We start from the raw sequence: 15,063 nt of genomic DNA, 5'->3' as shown, positions 1-15,063 counted from the left end.
TTGGACTCACTTTATTGGGAAAAGTTCAGTTCAGTTCAGTTCAGTTCATTTCAGTCGCTCAGTCATGTCCGATTCTTTGCAACTCCATGATTCGCAGCACGCCAGGCCTCCCTGTCCATCACCAACTCCCGGAGTTCACTCAGACTCACGTCCATCGAGTCCGTGATGCCATCCAGCCATTTCATCCTCAGTCGTCCCCTTCTCCTCCTGCCTCCAATCCCTCCCAGCATCAGAGTCTTTTCCAATGAGTCAACTCTTCGCATGAGGTGGCCAAAGTACTGGAGCTTCAGCTTTAGCATCATCCCTTCCAAAGAAATTCCAGGGCTGATCTCCTTCAGAATGGACTGGTGGGATCTCCTTGCAGTCCAAGGGACTCTCAAGAGTCTCCTCCAACACCACAGTTCAAAAGCATCAATTCTTCAGTGCTCAGCCTTCTTCACAGTCCAACTCTCACATCCATACATGACCACAGGAAAAACCATAGCCTTGACTAGATGGACCTTAGTCGGCAAAGTAATGTCTCTGCTTTTGAATATACTATCTAGGTTGGTCATAACTTTTCTTCCAAGGAGTAAGCATCTTTTAATTTCATGGCTGCAGTCACCATCAGCAGTGATTTTGGAGCCCCCCAAAATAAAGTCTGACAGTGTTTCTACTGTTTCCCCATCTATTTGCCATGAAGTGATGGGACAGGATGCCCTGATCTTCGTTTTCTGAATGTTGAGCTTTAAGCCAACTTTTTCGCTCTCCTCTTTCACTTTCATCAAGAGGCTTTTTAGCTCCTCTTCACTTTCTGCCATAAGGGTGGTGTCATTTGCATATCTGAGGTTATTGATATTTCTCCCAGCTTTCACCTAAAGTTGGCTGTGAGAGAAATGAATGAGTGAGGTGTCATATCTGTTTCTCGGAGTGCATGGATGCATAATCCCTGTGTGGCTATCACACAGATCAGCATCTGTGAAGACTGCATGGGTCTTCAGTGACCAAGGCTACAGAGATTGTTCTTGATGGTTGCAGCGGTAACTAGAGCTATTGGGGTCCTTGGCAGTGAAGTCTGCTGGCATCCTACTGCTGAGGATCTCCACCTTGGTCCATGACACATAGTAGTAACTGAGGAGATCCTTCTTGGCACCAGGTACAATGTAGTGGCACTGAGAGTGGCAGTGAAGCAAAGGTCCTGAAATTATGTTCATGTGTAACTACTATACTGCCTTGGCCCTCACTTGCAAGAGTACATGCTGGAGCAGTGGTGTCAGAGTCAGGTACAAACATGTGCAGATTTGTGATAGAACTTAGATGTGTGGCTGGTTTGCTTCAGTGACTTGCAAGGGGAAGGGGTGGGTGCAGCAGTGGTAAAGGGCCTGAGGTGACAGGTCACAGTAGTGGCTTAGGCCCAGGGGACTGAATGCTATAGCAGCCCAGCCTGAGGATGGTGCATCAAAATTCCAAAACTTATGCCAGGGGAAGTCTCAGAGCAGCACGATCCAGTGATGGCATGTTAAAGCCAATGTCAGGACCCAGGGAATGTGGTACAGAAAAGCAGTGGTGTGGCTCCAGTAATAGTCGGTCAAACAAGGGGGTTTAGAACAGCCTGGGTAATGGTCAAAGACATGACTGCAAGTGCAGGATGAGGTCTACAGCTGTAGCAGCATGGCCCCAGTTAAGCAGTGGTGGTTTAGTCAGCCTGTTGTGTTCGACTCTTGTGACCCCATGGACTACAGCCTGCCAGGCTCCTTTGTCCATGGGATTTCCCAGGCAAGAATAGTGGAAAGGTTTGCCATTTCCTTCTCCAGGGAATCTTCCCAACCCAGGGATCAACCACATCTCCCACTTTGCAGGTGGATTCTTTACCAACTGAGCTGCCAGGGAAGCCCAACCCCAGTTACAGCAGGAAAAGAACTGGCTTAGAACCTGGGGGTGGGGTGCAGTTCAGCAGCTGCTCTCACATAGACCACAAGGCTTGTGGCATCCCAATCAGAAAAAGCCAGGCACAGGACTGACAGGGCCGCAGGAGTCAGGTCCCACCACAGGGACAGTTCCAGCCTCGGGAAAGACACAGCAGCAAAGATGCGGCAGCTCTGCCGCTGGACTCAGAGTTGGAGAAGACTGTGGAAGTCCTCAGTAACACAGGCTGCAAACACCTGTGATAGTGAGGCTTGCTGGTCTTTTCTGATACTACTCTTCCCCGTGGAGGGAACTTACTCTGACAGTCTCTGCTGGTGCCAAGCTGTCCTGAACTCTGTGTGCTCAGTCGCTTAGTCATGTCCAACTTGGTGCAACCCCATGGACTAAAGCCCACAAGGTTCCTCTGCTTATGGAATTTTCCAGTCAAAAGTACTGGAGTGATTTGCCGTTTTTTACTCCAGGGGATCTTCCCAAACAGGGATCAAACCCGTGTCTCTTGCATCTCTTGCATTGGCAGGTGGGTTCTATATACCACTGAGCCGCCTGAAAGTGAAAGTAGCTCAGTCATGTCCAGTTGTTTGTGACCCCAGGTACTATACAGTCCATGAAATTTTCCAGGCTAGAATACCTTATTCTGGCCGTTCCCTTCTCCAGGGACCTTCCCAACTCAGAGGTTGAACCCAGGTCTCTCTCACTGCAGGTGGATTCTTTACTGAGCCATCTAGGAAGTCCCAATACTACTCTTGGTCTTAGCCAAAAGACCCAGAATCTCTGAACTGGAGGATGGGGTAATGCAGGTAAAATCAGCCCCACGTTTTTATATGACCATTCTCAGTTTTCAATCATGCCAGGTTTCTGTTGCTTCTTCATTATAGTCCAGAGCTTTCCCAACATATTGTTCACTATCGGACATGACTGAGCGACTTCACTTCACTATTTATAGTTTTTGCTATTTCTCTGTGGGAGATACAAGTGTTGAAACCTTCAAACAGTCTATCTTGCTGTGTGCATGCATGCTAAGTTGCTTCAATCATGTTTGACTCTTTGCAACCCTATGGACTATAACCCATCAACTTAACTCTAACTCTGCTTGAAGGAGACTGCAGACATTCACTTGCTACAGTTTTCAGGCTAGTCTTATCTCTTACATAACATAGTGGATTTGCATGTGTAAACTCATCGACTTTTAGATCAGTGACAGTGCTGACAATACTGAACACACTGTATAACCTAGAAGTGTTTTACTCTTTGCCCTTTCACTTGCTTTCCACTTCTGTTGACAATTAATATAATGTACTTATTTGAGTTGTATTATATTATAAATATATAAACTCCCATATTATAAATCAGGAATTATAATTTAACTTCCTGATTGATTTCTCCTTTTATATATGCATGAGCCCTGGTGAAAGAATGCGGTAATATTTGCAGGAGCAAAATGTCTATGAAGTGGCTCTCATTTCTGGTACTGCAACAGATGACTTGCTACTTTAGCTCTAGAAGTTGTGGAAAGGTGCTGGTTTGGCCAATGGAATACAGTCATTTAATGAATATGAAAACAGTTCTGGATGAACTTGTCAGGAGGGTTCATGAGATGACTGTTCTGACACCTCCAACTTCCATTCTTGTTGATCCCAATGAATCAGCTCCTATTAAATATGAGACTTTTCCTTTGGCTAAAGGATCCTGGCAGGTTGCAGTCCATGGAGTCCCAAAGAGTCAGACATGACTGAGTAACTAAGCACAGCACACAGCACATTGTAAGAATTTTATCAAGCATTTGGTCAGCATGTGGACATATCTGGCAAAAGATTTGTTTTGGACACATTTTTCATTAGTAAGATTATACTGGGAATTTTTTGATGTTTTTAAGGATCTCTGTAAAGATGTTGTTTCTAACAAGTGACTTATGACAAAACACAGCAATCAGGTTTGATGTTGTTCTTGCAGATGCCATTGGATCCTGTGGTGAGTAAGCTTCTCACTGAGCTACCTAAAGTATCTTTATTTGTACAATCTCTGCTTCTTGTATGGTGATTCAATTGAAAAGATTAGTGGAAAACTTCCATTCTTACCATCTTATGTACCTGTTATGTTGTCTGAATTAGTCGTCATATGACATTCAGGGAGAGGGTCAGAAACATATGTACATTATTTTGATTTTTGGTTCCAAATGTTTAATGAGAACACATGGAGTAAGTTTTACAGTGAAATACTAAGTTAGTCATGTTTTTAGTTGGTAGCATGAAATCTTATTTTTTTTAGTTCGTTTGAAAGTGAATTCACATAAAGTCACAGGAATTTGTCTCCTCTAAGTAAAATGAGGAAATGAAAATATAAAATGATTCAGCAAAGTCATAAATATTATGGAAACTTTTATGGAATACTGCAAGTAGAACCCTGTGTCCCGTTACTGGCATAGAACACTCCAGGAAGTCATAAACCACAATTTGAAGGATTAAGACTTCTCCAAAAAATTATATATCTACCTTACTAAACTTCTTTTTTTAATTTAGAAAGCATCACTAGAAACCTTGTAAAATTTTTGATTAACAAAGACATGTATATTGAAGAGTCCCACAGATATTTGTAGCAATAGTATCTAGGTAGCACTTGGAGACTGTTCCTGTTTGTTCCTACTTGTTCCTACTTGTAGCTCAGTTTTCTTATTATATTACACTATATTATATATTATGGGCTCCCAAGGTGGTACTAGTGGTAAAGAACCTTAATGAAGGAGACTTAAGAGACGTGGATTCAATCCTTAGGTCAGGAAGATCCCCTAGAGGAGGGCATGACAGGGTTCAGCAAACTCATAAATATTATGGAAAAATTTATGGAATACTGAAAGTAGAACCCTGTGTTCCATTACTAGTGTAGAGCATTCCAGGAAGCCATAAACAACCATTTGAAGGATTAAGACTTCTCCAAGCAATTATATATCTGCCTTACTAAACTTCAGTATCTGCCTTAATAAACTTCAGTGTCTACCTTACTAATACTCCAATATTCTTGCCTAGAGAATCCAATGGACAGAGGAGCCTAGAGAATGACTAGGTCCACAGGCTCACAGAGAGTCAGTCACGACAGAAGCAATTTAGCATGCATGCATGAGTATTACATACTATACATGTACATACGTATTTGCTTTATCAAAAACAGACACTTTGAAACATCTTTGGCCAAAACATTCCAAGCCTTTTTGCCAAAATTACCTAATATATGCATGTGACAAGATAGTCATTTCATCAAAGATTTGTTTTTGTTTTTTCTTTCAGGAAGACCCACTACAACATTTGAGATAATTAGGAAAGCTGAAACATGACTCATCTTGGCACCTATTGGAATTTAGAATTTCCTCTCTCAGTGCTACCAAATTTTGAGTTAATTGGAGGCCTCCTCTGCAAACCTGCCAAATCTCTGCCTTTCTGGATTTATTTCTCCACTAATTTCCAGTAGCACATTGGGCACCTACACCTGGAGAGTTCATCTTTGAGTGTCCTATCTTTTTGCCTTTGCATACTATTCATGGGGTTCTCAAGGCAGGAATACTGAAGTGATTTGCCATTCCATTCTCCAGTGGACCACATTTTGTCAGAACTCTCCACCATGATCCATCTGACTTGGGTGGCCCTACACAGCATGGCCCATAGTTTCATTGAATTAGACAAGTAATAAAGTATTACTTAGCTTTTAGAAGAAAATTCTGACACACCACACAACAGAGATGAATTTTACTCTAAATGAAATAAGCTAGTCCAGAAAGACAAGTACAAGAAAAGTCCAGAGTATATAGCCTAGTCAAATTTGTAGACACATAAAGCAGAGTGATGGCTGCCAGAGGCTGAGGAAAGAGGAAAATGTAGTTTCTTAATGACATAGACTTCAATTTTTGCCAGATCAAAAAGTTCTGGTGATTGGTTTCACTATATGAATACACTTAACACTACTAAACCATAACTTTAGGAATGATTAAGATGGCAATATCTTTTAAAAAGCTACTATTCTAATAATTCTAGAATATATCCAGTTTTCTCTCTTTAGGTGCTTATTTAACTTATATGCAGAGTACATCATGAGAAATGCTGGGCTGGAAGAAGCACAGGCTGGAATCAAGATTGCCGGGAGAAATATCAATAACCTCAGATATGCAGATGACACCACCCTTATGGCAGAAAGTGAAGAGGAACTAAAAAGCCTCTTGATGAAAGTGAAAGTGGAGAGCGAAAAAGTTGGCTTAAAGCTCAACATTCAGAAAACAAAGATCATGGCACCCTGTCCCATTACTTCATGGGAAATAGATGGGGAAATAGTGGAAACAGTGTCAGACTTTATTTTGGGGGGCTCCAAAATCACTGCAGATGGTGACTGCAGCCATGAAATTAAAAGACGCTTACTCCTTGGAAGAAAAGTTATGACCAACCTAGATAGCATATTCAAAAGCAGAGACATTACTTTGCCGACTAAGGTCCGTCTAGTCAAGGCTATTGTTTTACCTGTGGTCATGTATGGATGTAAGAGTTGGACTGTGAAGAAGGCTGAGCACCAAAGAATTGATGCTTTTGAACTGTGGTGCTGGAGAAGACTCTTGAGAGTCCCTTGGACTGCAAGGAGATCTAACCAGTCCATTCTGAAGATCAGCCCTGGGATTTCTTTGGAGGGAATGATGCCAAAGCTGAAACTCCAGTACTTTGGCCACCTCATGCGAAGAGTTGACTCATTGGAAAAGACTCTGATGCTGGGAGGGATTGGGGGCAGCAGGAGAAGGGGATGACAGAGGATGAGATGGCTGGATGGCATCACTGACTCGATGGACACGAGTCTGAGTGAACTCCGGGAGTTGGTGATGGACAGGGAGGCCTGGCGTGCTGTGATTCATGGGGTCGCAAAGAGTCGGACACGACTGAGTGACTGAACTGAACTGAACTGAGATGTTTGGAGCAATCTTTTTAATATGTTAGCTATGCTGTTGCTCCTTTGTGATGAAGTATCTTGCTAATCTTGTTTGTGACACCAGTTTTCTCTCCATTCATGCAGGTCACACTGTTCGCTGAACCCAGGATAGGCAAGGCACAAGCTAAGAGCCTGGAAGGAGACTCAGGAGCCACAGTAACTGCAGACAGGTTTACTGTCTCCTGACTGGCATGGCAGCCATAAAACAGCTTCTCTCCTGGCTGATGCAGTACCTGTAGCAGCAGCCATAACATAACCTAGCCGTAACATAATCTCATGTAACATAACCATGGGTCACACCAGTGTAGCCCCAGTGCAGCAGCAGCTAGGACTTTCATGGTGAAGCGCCTACAGGTCTACTGCACAAAGCAGCCCATGACCAGTAAGTACCTCGTGATATGCATACGCAGTCCTACAACTGTTACAGATCTCATCTGTTACATAACCATGCAAACTCATTGTTTACAGAACATGGGTGAGAGAGCATGAGACCATGGGGCAAGAGGGCCTGACTAGAGTCATCTTGTTAATTTCCCCACATGAAGCAAATTTTTTTTCCACAGGAAGTGAAAGTTTGCCCAGGGCTCTGGAGAAAAAGACACTGTGGTGTTTTCTTATGAGTCAATGGTTATTAACAGAAGAAAGGGCCAATATGATTGCATCAGCTCTTGCTCAGATTCTACAAAAGGTAGGTAAAGTAATTTAATAGTGGAAAAATATTTAATGAGTCACTTAAATAATATAAAAGGTGTGATTATAGACAATTTCTGCAAGAAAGGTAAATTACTATGATAACTCCAACAACACAAATATTTATAAAAACCAAAATATATATGACAAGTGCTACAGTGGTGTGATAACTCACCTAGAGCCAGACATCCTGGAATGTGAAGTCAAGTGGGCCTTAGAAAGCATCACTATGAACAAAGTTAGTGGAAGTGATGGAATTCCAGTTGAGCTATTTCAAATCCTGAAAGATAATGCTGTGAAAGTGCTGCTGTCAATATGCCAGCAAATTTGGAAAAGTCAGCAGTGGCCACAGGACTGGAAAAGGTTAGTTTGCATTCCAATCCAAAAGAAAGGCAATGCCAAAAAATTCTCAAACTACCGCACAATTGCACTCATCTCACACACTAGTAAAGTAATGCTCAAAATTCTCCAACCTAGGCTTCAGCAAAACGTGAACTGTAAACTTCCAGATGTTCAAGCTGGATTTAGAAAAGGCAGAGGAACAGAGATCAAATTGCCAACATCTGTGGAGAAGGCAATGGCACCCCACTACAGCACTCTTGCCTGGAAAATCCCGTGGACAGAGGAGCCTGGTGGGCCACAGGGGTCGCTAAGAGTCGGATATAACTGAGCGACTTCACTTTCACTTTTCACTCTCATGCATTGGAGAAGGAAATGGCAACACACTCCAGTGTTCTTGCCTGGAGAATCCCAGGGATGCGGGAGCTTTGTGGGCTGGTCTATGGGGTCTATGAGGTCACAGAGTCGGACACGACTGAAGCGACTTAGCAGCAGTGGATCATGGAAAAAGCAAGAGAGTTCTAGAAAAACAGAGAGTTCCAGAAAAACATCTCTTTCTGCTTTATTGACTATGTCAAAGCCTTTGACTGTGTGGATCACAATAAACTGTGGAAAATTCTGAAAGAGATGGGAATACTAGACCACCTGACCTTCCTCTTGAGAAACCTGTATGCAGGTCAGGAAGCAACAGTTAGAACTGGACATGGAACAACAGACTGATTCCAAATAGGAAAAGGAGTACATCAAGGCTGTATATTGTCACCCTGCTTATTTAACTTATATGCAGAGTACATCATGAGAAACACTGGGCTGGAAGAAGCACAAGCTGGAATCAAGCAAGATTGCTGGGAGAAATACCAATAACCTCAGATATGCAGATGACACCACCCTTATGGCAGAAAGTGAAGAGGAACTAAAAAGCCTTTTGATGAAAGTGAAAGAGGAGAGTGAAAAAGTTGGCTTAAAGCTCAACATCCAGAAAACTAAGATCATGGCATCTGGTCCCATCACTTCATGGGAAATAGATGGGGAAACAGTGGAAACAGTGTCAGACTTTATTTGGGGGAGCTCCAAAATCACTGCAGATGGTGATTGCAGCAATCAAATTAAAAGACACTTACTCCTTGGAAGGAAAGTTATGACCAACCTAGATAGCATATTCAAAAGCAGAGACATAACTTTGCCAACAAAGGTCCATCTAGTCAAGGCTATGGTTTTTCCAGTGGTCATGTATGGATGTGAGAGTTGGACTGTGAAGAAAGCTGAGTGCTGAAGAATTGATGCTTTTGAACTGTGGTGTTGAAGAAAACTCTTGAGAGTCCCTTGGACTGTAAGGAGATCCAACAAGTACATCCTAAAGGAGACCAGTCCTAGGTGTTCACTGGAAGGACTGATGCTGAAGCTGAAACTCCAATACTTTGGTCACCTCATGTGAAGAGTTGACTCATTGGAAAAGACCCTGATGCTGGGAGGGATTGGGGGCAGAAGGAGAAGAGGATGACAGAGGATGAGATGGCTGGATGGCATCACCGACTCCATGGACATGAGTTTGAGTAAACTCCAGGTGTTGGTGATGGGCAGGGAGGCCTGGCATGCTGTGATTCATGGGGTCGTGAAGAGTCAGACAAGACTGAGTGACTGAACCGACTGACTGACAGTAGTTTAGAGTATCTTTTATTAACAATACTTTGGATTAACATTATCAAAATGAAAAATATCTAAGAGATCCAGTATGAATTTTTATATTATAATGGGATTGTGGGCAGGAAAATAAACCATCAAATTCTGCTTTGTCATTTGTTCCTTTTCATTGAAGGACTCTTGAGGACACAGTAAACATACAAATATTCTCAAGAGTTAAATTTTAACAGTAAGTGCAGTATCACAAAGACATTATGCAATAGTGATAAAAGTCTGGAATGCATCATGCAGACTGTACTTGCCAGATAATCCTGACCCCTTTCATTTCCCCTAAATTTTAAAGTAGCCCTGTCAGTGTGCTTTGCAGGGTGCTATTCAGAGAAAAGATGGTGAGGGCTCCCTAAGAGACCTCCAGATCCCATCCAGGCACAGTGACTTAGAGAAAGATAAACATCAGCCTCCTTGGTGACTTGGTCCTGACAAAGTCTGAATCAGTAAGATCAAACAGAAGACAGGGTCCTGCCTTTAAGTAAACTCTGTGCATGGTATGGTCTGGCCCTTAATGGACTCTGCTTCTAACCTGTCACATTGCTCCTTCTGATTGAGGAGGGAGAGGGACTGTAAGAAAGAATCAAGCATAAGGAAAGTGGCATGGAAAAGATTCACCAACCTCTTTCTCCATAAAATAGAATGATACCTTATTTTCTAATACATAAAATTCCCCTGAGGTCTTTGGATATTTTGAACTACTTTTATAATTTGCTATCTGATATTGTAATCTTCTCCTAATGACCTAAGCTGTTCCTTTGCTGATAGAGTTACTTTACATTTCAGAGCAAATAGAGGTTAAACCCTATAAATTATAATCCAGTGTATGAGAATTGATTGGGAATTCCAAAATCCGTACCTTACTAACGACGGATTGCCACTGACACTCCTTTGTGGTTCATTGTTAATGTGTTCATGATCAGCTGAATAAATTTTATTATCACAAAGTTGGAACTTTTTCAACAGTTTATTGATACTTATAAATTACAAAAAGAAGTCTTTGTTTATAAATGTAAACATCATTTGTCTATGCCATCATGTGTGAACGGTCATGATTATATTCCATAGCTGATTGAATATAGTAATAAGTATGTAAAATGTAACTATTCCTACTGATGTCAGTGCATTAATAGTTATCATTGCTTATGATCACGCATCTTTTCTTCCTAACATGCCATATGGAAGACATTTAATGTTATCTTTTAATATCTTGAATTATAATGCTATGACTTTAAACTAATTGAATAAGGTATTTTTGTTACCCTAACAGGTTCTATGAAGATATGAAGGCAAAAAGCCAGACACCTTAGGCCCCAATATTTGTCTGTATAACTGAATTCCCCCAGAATGACCTTCTTGGTAAATATTGGCAGAACAAATCCTAAAAACATGATTAACAGCTGAGCAGAGTGATAGTACTTCAAGAGGAAATAAACTTATCAAGTGTTTATTATTAAGACATTCAGAAAGAAAACTTTACTTCTGTGTTTTTACTCCCAACACTAGAGGGAAGAAGGAAGATATATCATAGTTGGCACTGTATTATACATTGGTCATATCCCTTATGCCCAAAATTAAAATATCTTCATTTTGCCTGTAATTGCTTCTAACATGAGTAGCTTATTGGGTTATTGTTCTACCTCTGAATGCTTTCCTTACACCTATTGGGTCTCCTGTGTAGGAGTATTTTAAATACTACTGATAAATAATAGCTCCTTGTTTATTACCAGTGACTCTCCATTTTCTACAGAAATAAAATCCACAATCATTTCCATGAAGAGGTAGCATATTTCTTAATAAAATGAAGATTCTCTTTTCTTTGGTTCCACAGTTACTACCATTACCCTTTTGGTGATTTTGACACCATTCTTATCAGATTAAATGACTTCCTTAATCTTTTAGAGAATATATTTCTGAATGCCCCATTTTTATGCATATGTGGTTTCTTTTACCCAGAGTGTTCTTTAAGTTGTTCTTCTGCCAATCTTGAATTCACTTGTGAAGTCCAAGTGACAAAGCACTTCTTTCATGAAGTCTTCACTTATCTCTCCAGCAGACAGGAGTTTCTGGTTGTGAGTTCTGAAAGCAATTTAAATGCAGTTTCCTGTGTGTAACCATCTGTTATCTTAAAAACATTGCTTTTTACAGTGCCTTATAAGGCCCATTTCTTGTTTCACTCTGAATTATTATTAATAATTTTACTGAAAGTCACTCAATGCTAGATCATCCAAAAACCAAAGGCTTTATAACTCATGGTGGAACCAACAGCACTTACAAGGCCATCTGCCATGAGATCCCTATGGTGGGCTTTTCTATGTTTTCTGATCAACCTGATAGCCCACAGCATACCAGGCTTCCCTGTCCTTCACCATCTCCCAGAGTTTGCTCACACTAATGTCCATTGAGTCAGTGATGCTATCTAACCATCTCATCTTCTGTCGTCTCCTTCTGTTTTAACTGCCCACTGTCATCAGTAGGCAGATCATTCAGACAAAATAATCAATATGGCAATAGTGATCATAAATTATACAATTGACCAGTCAAACTTAATTGATATCTTTAGAATTAATACATTGCACTAAAAAAAATCAGAACACACATCTTCAGTCTTTGCAAACTGCAGGATTTCTGCTGCTTTTTCATTTTAGTCCAGAACTTTCCCAAAATAATTTACATTGGTTTGCAGTTGGTCATTTATTGTTTTTGCTGTTTCTGTGAGGGACACAATTGTTGTGACCTCATAACACTCCATCTTGTTGATGTCACCTTATCTCTAATTTTGTGTCAAAGCAACTGCAGACACAACAGCCTCTCACTTGCTATTGTTTTACACTAGTTAGTCTTCTTTCTCATAGAATATAATTGATATGTGTGAACAAGATGGGTTACAGCACTGACAAATCAATACTAAATACAGTGTATAATCTCAAAATGTTCTGCACTTTGCCTTTTCACTTGATTTCCACATCTGCTGACTATTCATGTAATCTACTTTTTTAAGGAATAGGAGTTATAATTTAACTTCTGGTTGATGACTTCTAGATATAAGCCTGAGCAATAGCAAAAGTTTACAGTAGTTATTTTAAAAGGACTACATATGAGCAAGATGTCGATGAAAAGACTCTCGCTTCTGCTGCTGCTACAGCTGACTTGTTACTTTAGCGGTGGGAGTTGTGGAAATGTGCTGGTGTGGCCAGTGGAATTTAGTCACTGGCTGAATATAAAGACAATTCTGGACGAACTTGTCACGAGGGGTCATGAGGTGACTGTTCTGCTATCTTCAGCTTCCACTATTACTAATTCCAGCAAACCATCTACTATGAAATTTGAGACTTTTCCTGTATCTTTAACAAAAAGTGATTATGAGAATTTTATAGAACGTCTTCTTGAGGAATGGACATATGTGGCGAAAGATTCCTTTTGGTCCTATTTGTCAACAGTGAAAAGTTTATTTTGGGAATTTTTTGATACTGCTTTAAGTATGTGTAAAGATGCTGTTTCCAACAAGAACTTAATGACAAAACTACAGGAATCAAGGTTTGATATCCTTATTGCAGATGCCGTTGGACCCTGTGGTGAACTGCTGGCTGAATTACTTAAAATACCATTCGTGTACAGTCATTACACCTCACCTGGCCATGTAATTGAAAAGAATAGTGGAAGACTTCCATTCCCACCATCTTATGTACCTGTTATGCTTTCAGAATTAAGTGATCATATGACATTCATGGAGAGGGTCAAAAATATGTTTTACACACTTTATTTTGACCTTTTCTTCATGACACACGATAAGAAGTGGAATCAGTTTTACAGTGAAGTACTAGGTAAGTTGGGCTTCCTGATAGCTCAGTGGTAAAGAATCTACCTGCCAATGCAGGAGACACAGGTTTGATCCTATGGTCAGGAAGATCCCTTGGAAAAGGAAATGGCATTCCATTCCAGTGTTTTTGCCTGGGAAATCCCATGGACAGAGAAGCCTGTTGGGCTATAGTCCACCAAGTTGAAAAGAGTCAGTTATCACTTAGCCACGAAACTACTAGGTAATTCATGTTTTTAGTTGGTAGCATTGTCTTATTTTTCCTAGTGCCTTGGAAGTTGAGTTTGTCTAAATATAAATTCACAAAAATTTATCTCACATAAGTGAAACAGTGAAATAAAAATATAAAATGACCCTCAATCTAACAAATATTATGCAAACACTTAAATTATAGGGTAGGGTAAAGCCCATTACTAGTATCGGATACCAGGAAGCCATTTACCACAGACTGAAGTACCTAGGACATCTGCAAGTGACTATCCAACTTACAAAACTTCTTTTTTTAACTTAAAGTCATTAAGAATCTCATAAACTGTCTTGATAAATGAAGACATGTACATTGAGAGTTATAAACATATTTGTAGTATAAGTATCCAGTTAGCTTTTAGAAATTGTTTCTGCTTATGTAGAAACAGATGTATTCCAGATATACTTTATTATCCTATACTATGCTATGTATATCTTTATCAAGAAACAGACACATTCAAATATCGTGGCCAAAACATCCCAAGTTCCTTTACAAAAATTATCTAATATACACAGATGACAATAGTCTCATTTGATCAAACATTTGTTGTTGTTTTTCTTTTTACTTTCAGGAAGACCTACTACCTTATCAGAGACAATGGGGAAAGCCGAAATGTGGCTCATTCGAAGCTACTGGGACTTTTCATTTCCTCGTCCACGACTACCAAATGTTGAATTTGTTGGAGGGCTCCACTGCAAACCTGCCAAGCCTCTGCCTAAGGTCACCTACTCCTCCTTGCTGTTCTTTGTGAACTTTGTGTTTTCAATAAGAATATTCTGTATTCTTTATTTAGAATGTTTGATTACAGGTAGTCAGATGTGGGAACCTGGATAAAGTGACCTTCTACCTAGAAAGTGATGTATTTCTGTATCAACACAACTATCTGAATTTCATTATCATTACAGAATAAACTAGAGTACATGGGACACTTTGATAATACATCAATTAAATTACAATTTCATTATTCAACACATAGAGAAGCATCATTCATTAAAGGACACATAGTTCTATATAAAATATATATTTTTTATATAAATAAGATAATAGTGATATTATCACCTGGTGATGCCATCCAAACATCTCATCTCACTATAATATGTTACATTATAATTGTATTATAATTATTATAGGATAATTTTATATATAGCCTATTCCAGAAGTGAGTGCTAATTTAGGCAAATAGTGTAGGCTCAGTTTCTACAGTCCACCTTAAATGACAGAACACAATCAAGTTGTAAAAAATGTTATAATATGGAAAGACCAGAGTGCTAAAGAAATATTCAGCATGAATCATGTAATGTATCTCTGATTCATAGACAAATATGAGATCTGAAGGATGCTCAGGAATAAACAGAGGAATAGGGCAGGGGTGAAAGAAGATATGGACTTCTCTCGTAGCTCAGTTGGAAAAAGATATAAAAGA

The 15,063-nt window shown here is 40.1% G+C and overlaps 1 protein-coding gene and 1 pseudogene across 2 annotated transcripts in view; both read left to right on the top strand.

The window, feature by feature from the left end:
* Positions 1–3,343: 3,343 nt before the first annotated feature.
* On the top strand, positions 3,344–10,886 carry LOC120861600 (annotated as a pseudogene).
* The window catches only part of LOC120862196 (UDP-glucuronosyltransferase 2B18-like), a 22,694-nt gene continuing 17,484 nt past the window's right edge, over positions 9,854–15,063 (top strand). The window contains exons 1-2 of one of the 2 annotated variants that reach the window (XM_040238320.1): positions 9,854–10,073; positions 14,212–14,360. In XM_040238320.1, the coding sequence (XP_040094254.1) occupies positions 14,238–14,360 (123 nt within the window). In that variant the 5' untranslated portion in view covers positions 9,854–10,073; positions 14,212–14,237. Of the gene's footprint in view, positions 10,074–12,673; positions 13,401–14,211; positions 14,361–15,063 lie in introns of those variants that run through there. The other variant, XM_040238319.1, reaches the window with a different exon arrangement.

Source organism: Oryx dammah, unplaced genomic scaffold, assembly GCF_014754425.2.
Source record: "Oryx dammah isolate SB20612 unplaced genomic scaffold, SCBI_Odam_1.1 HiC_scaffold_3, whole genome shotgun sequence".
Classification (NCBI taxonomy): Eukaryota; Metazoa; Chordata; class Mammalia; order Artiodactyla; family Bovidae; genus Oryx; species Oryx dammah.
Note: the sequence above shows the minus strand (reverse complement) of the source record. Positions and strands in the feature narration are given on the sequence as shown.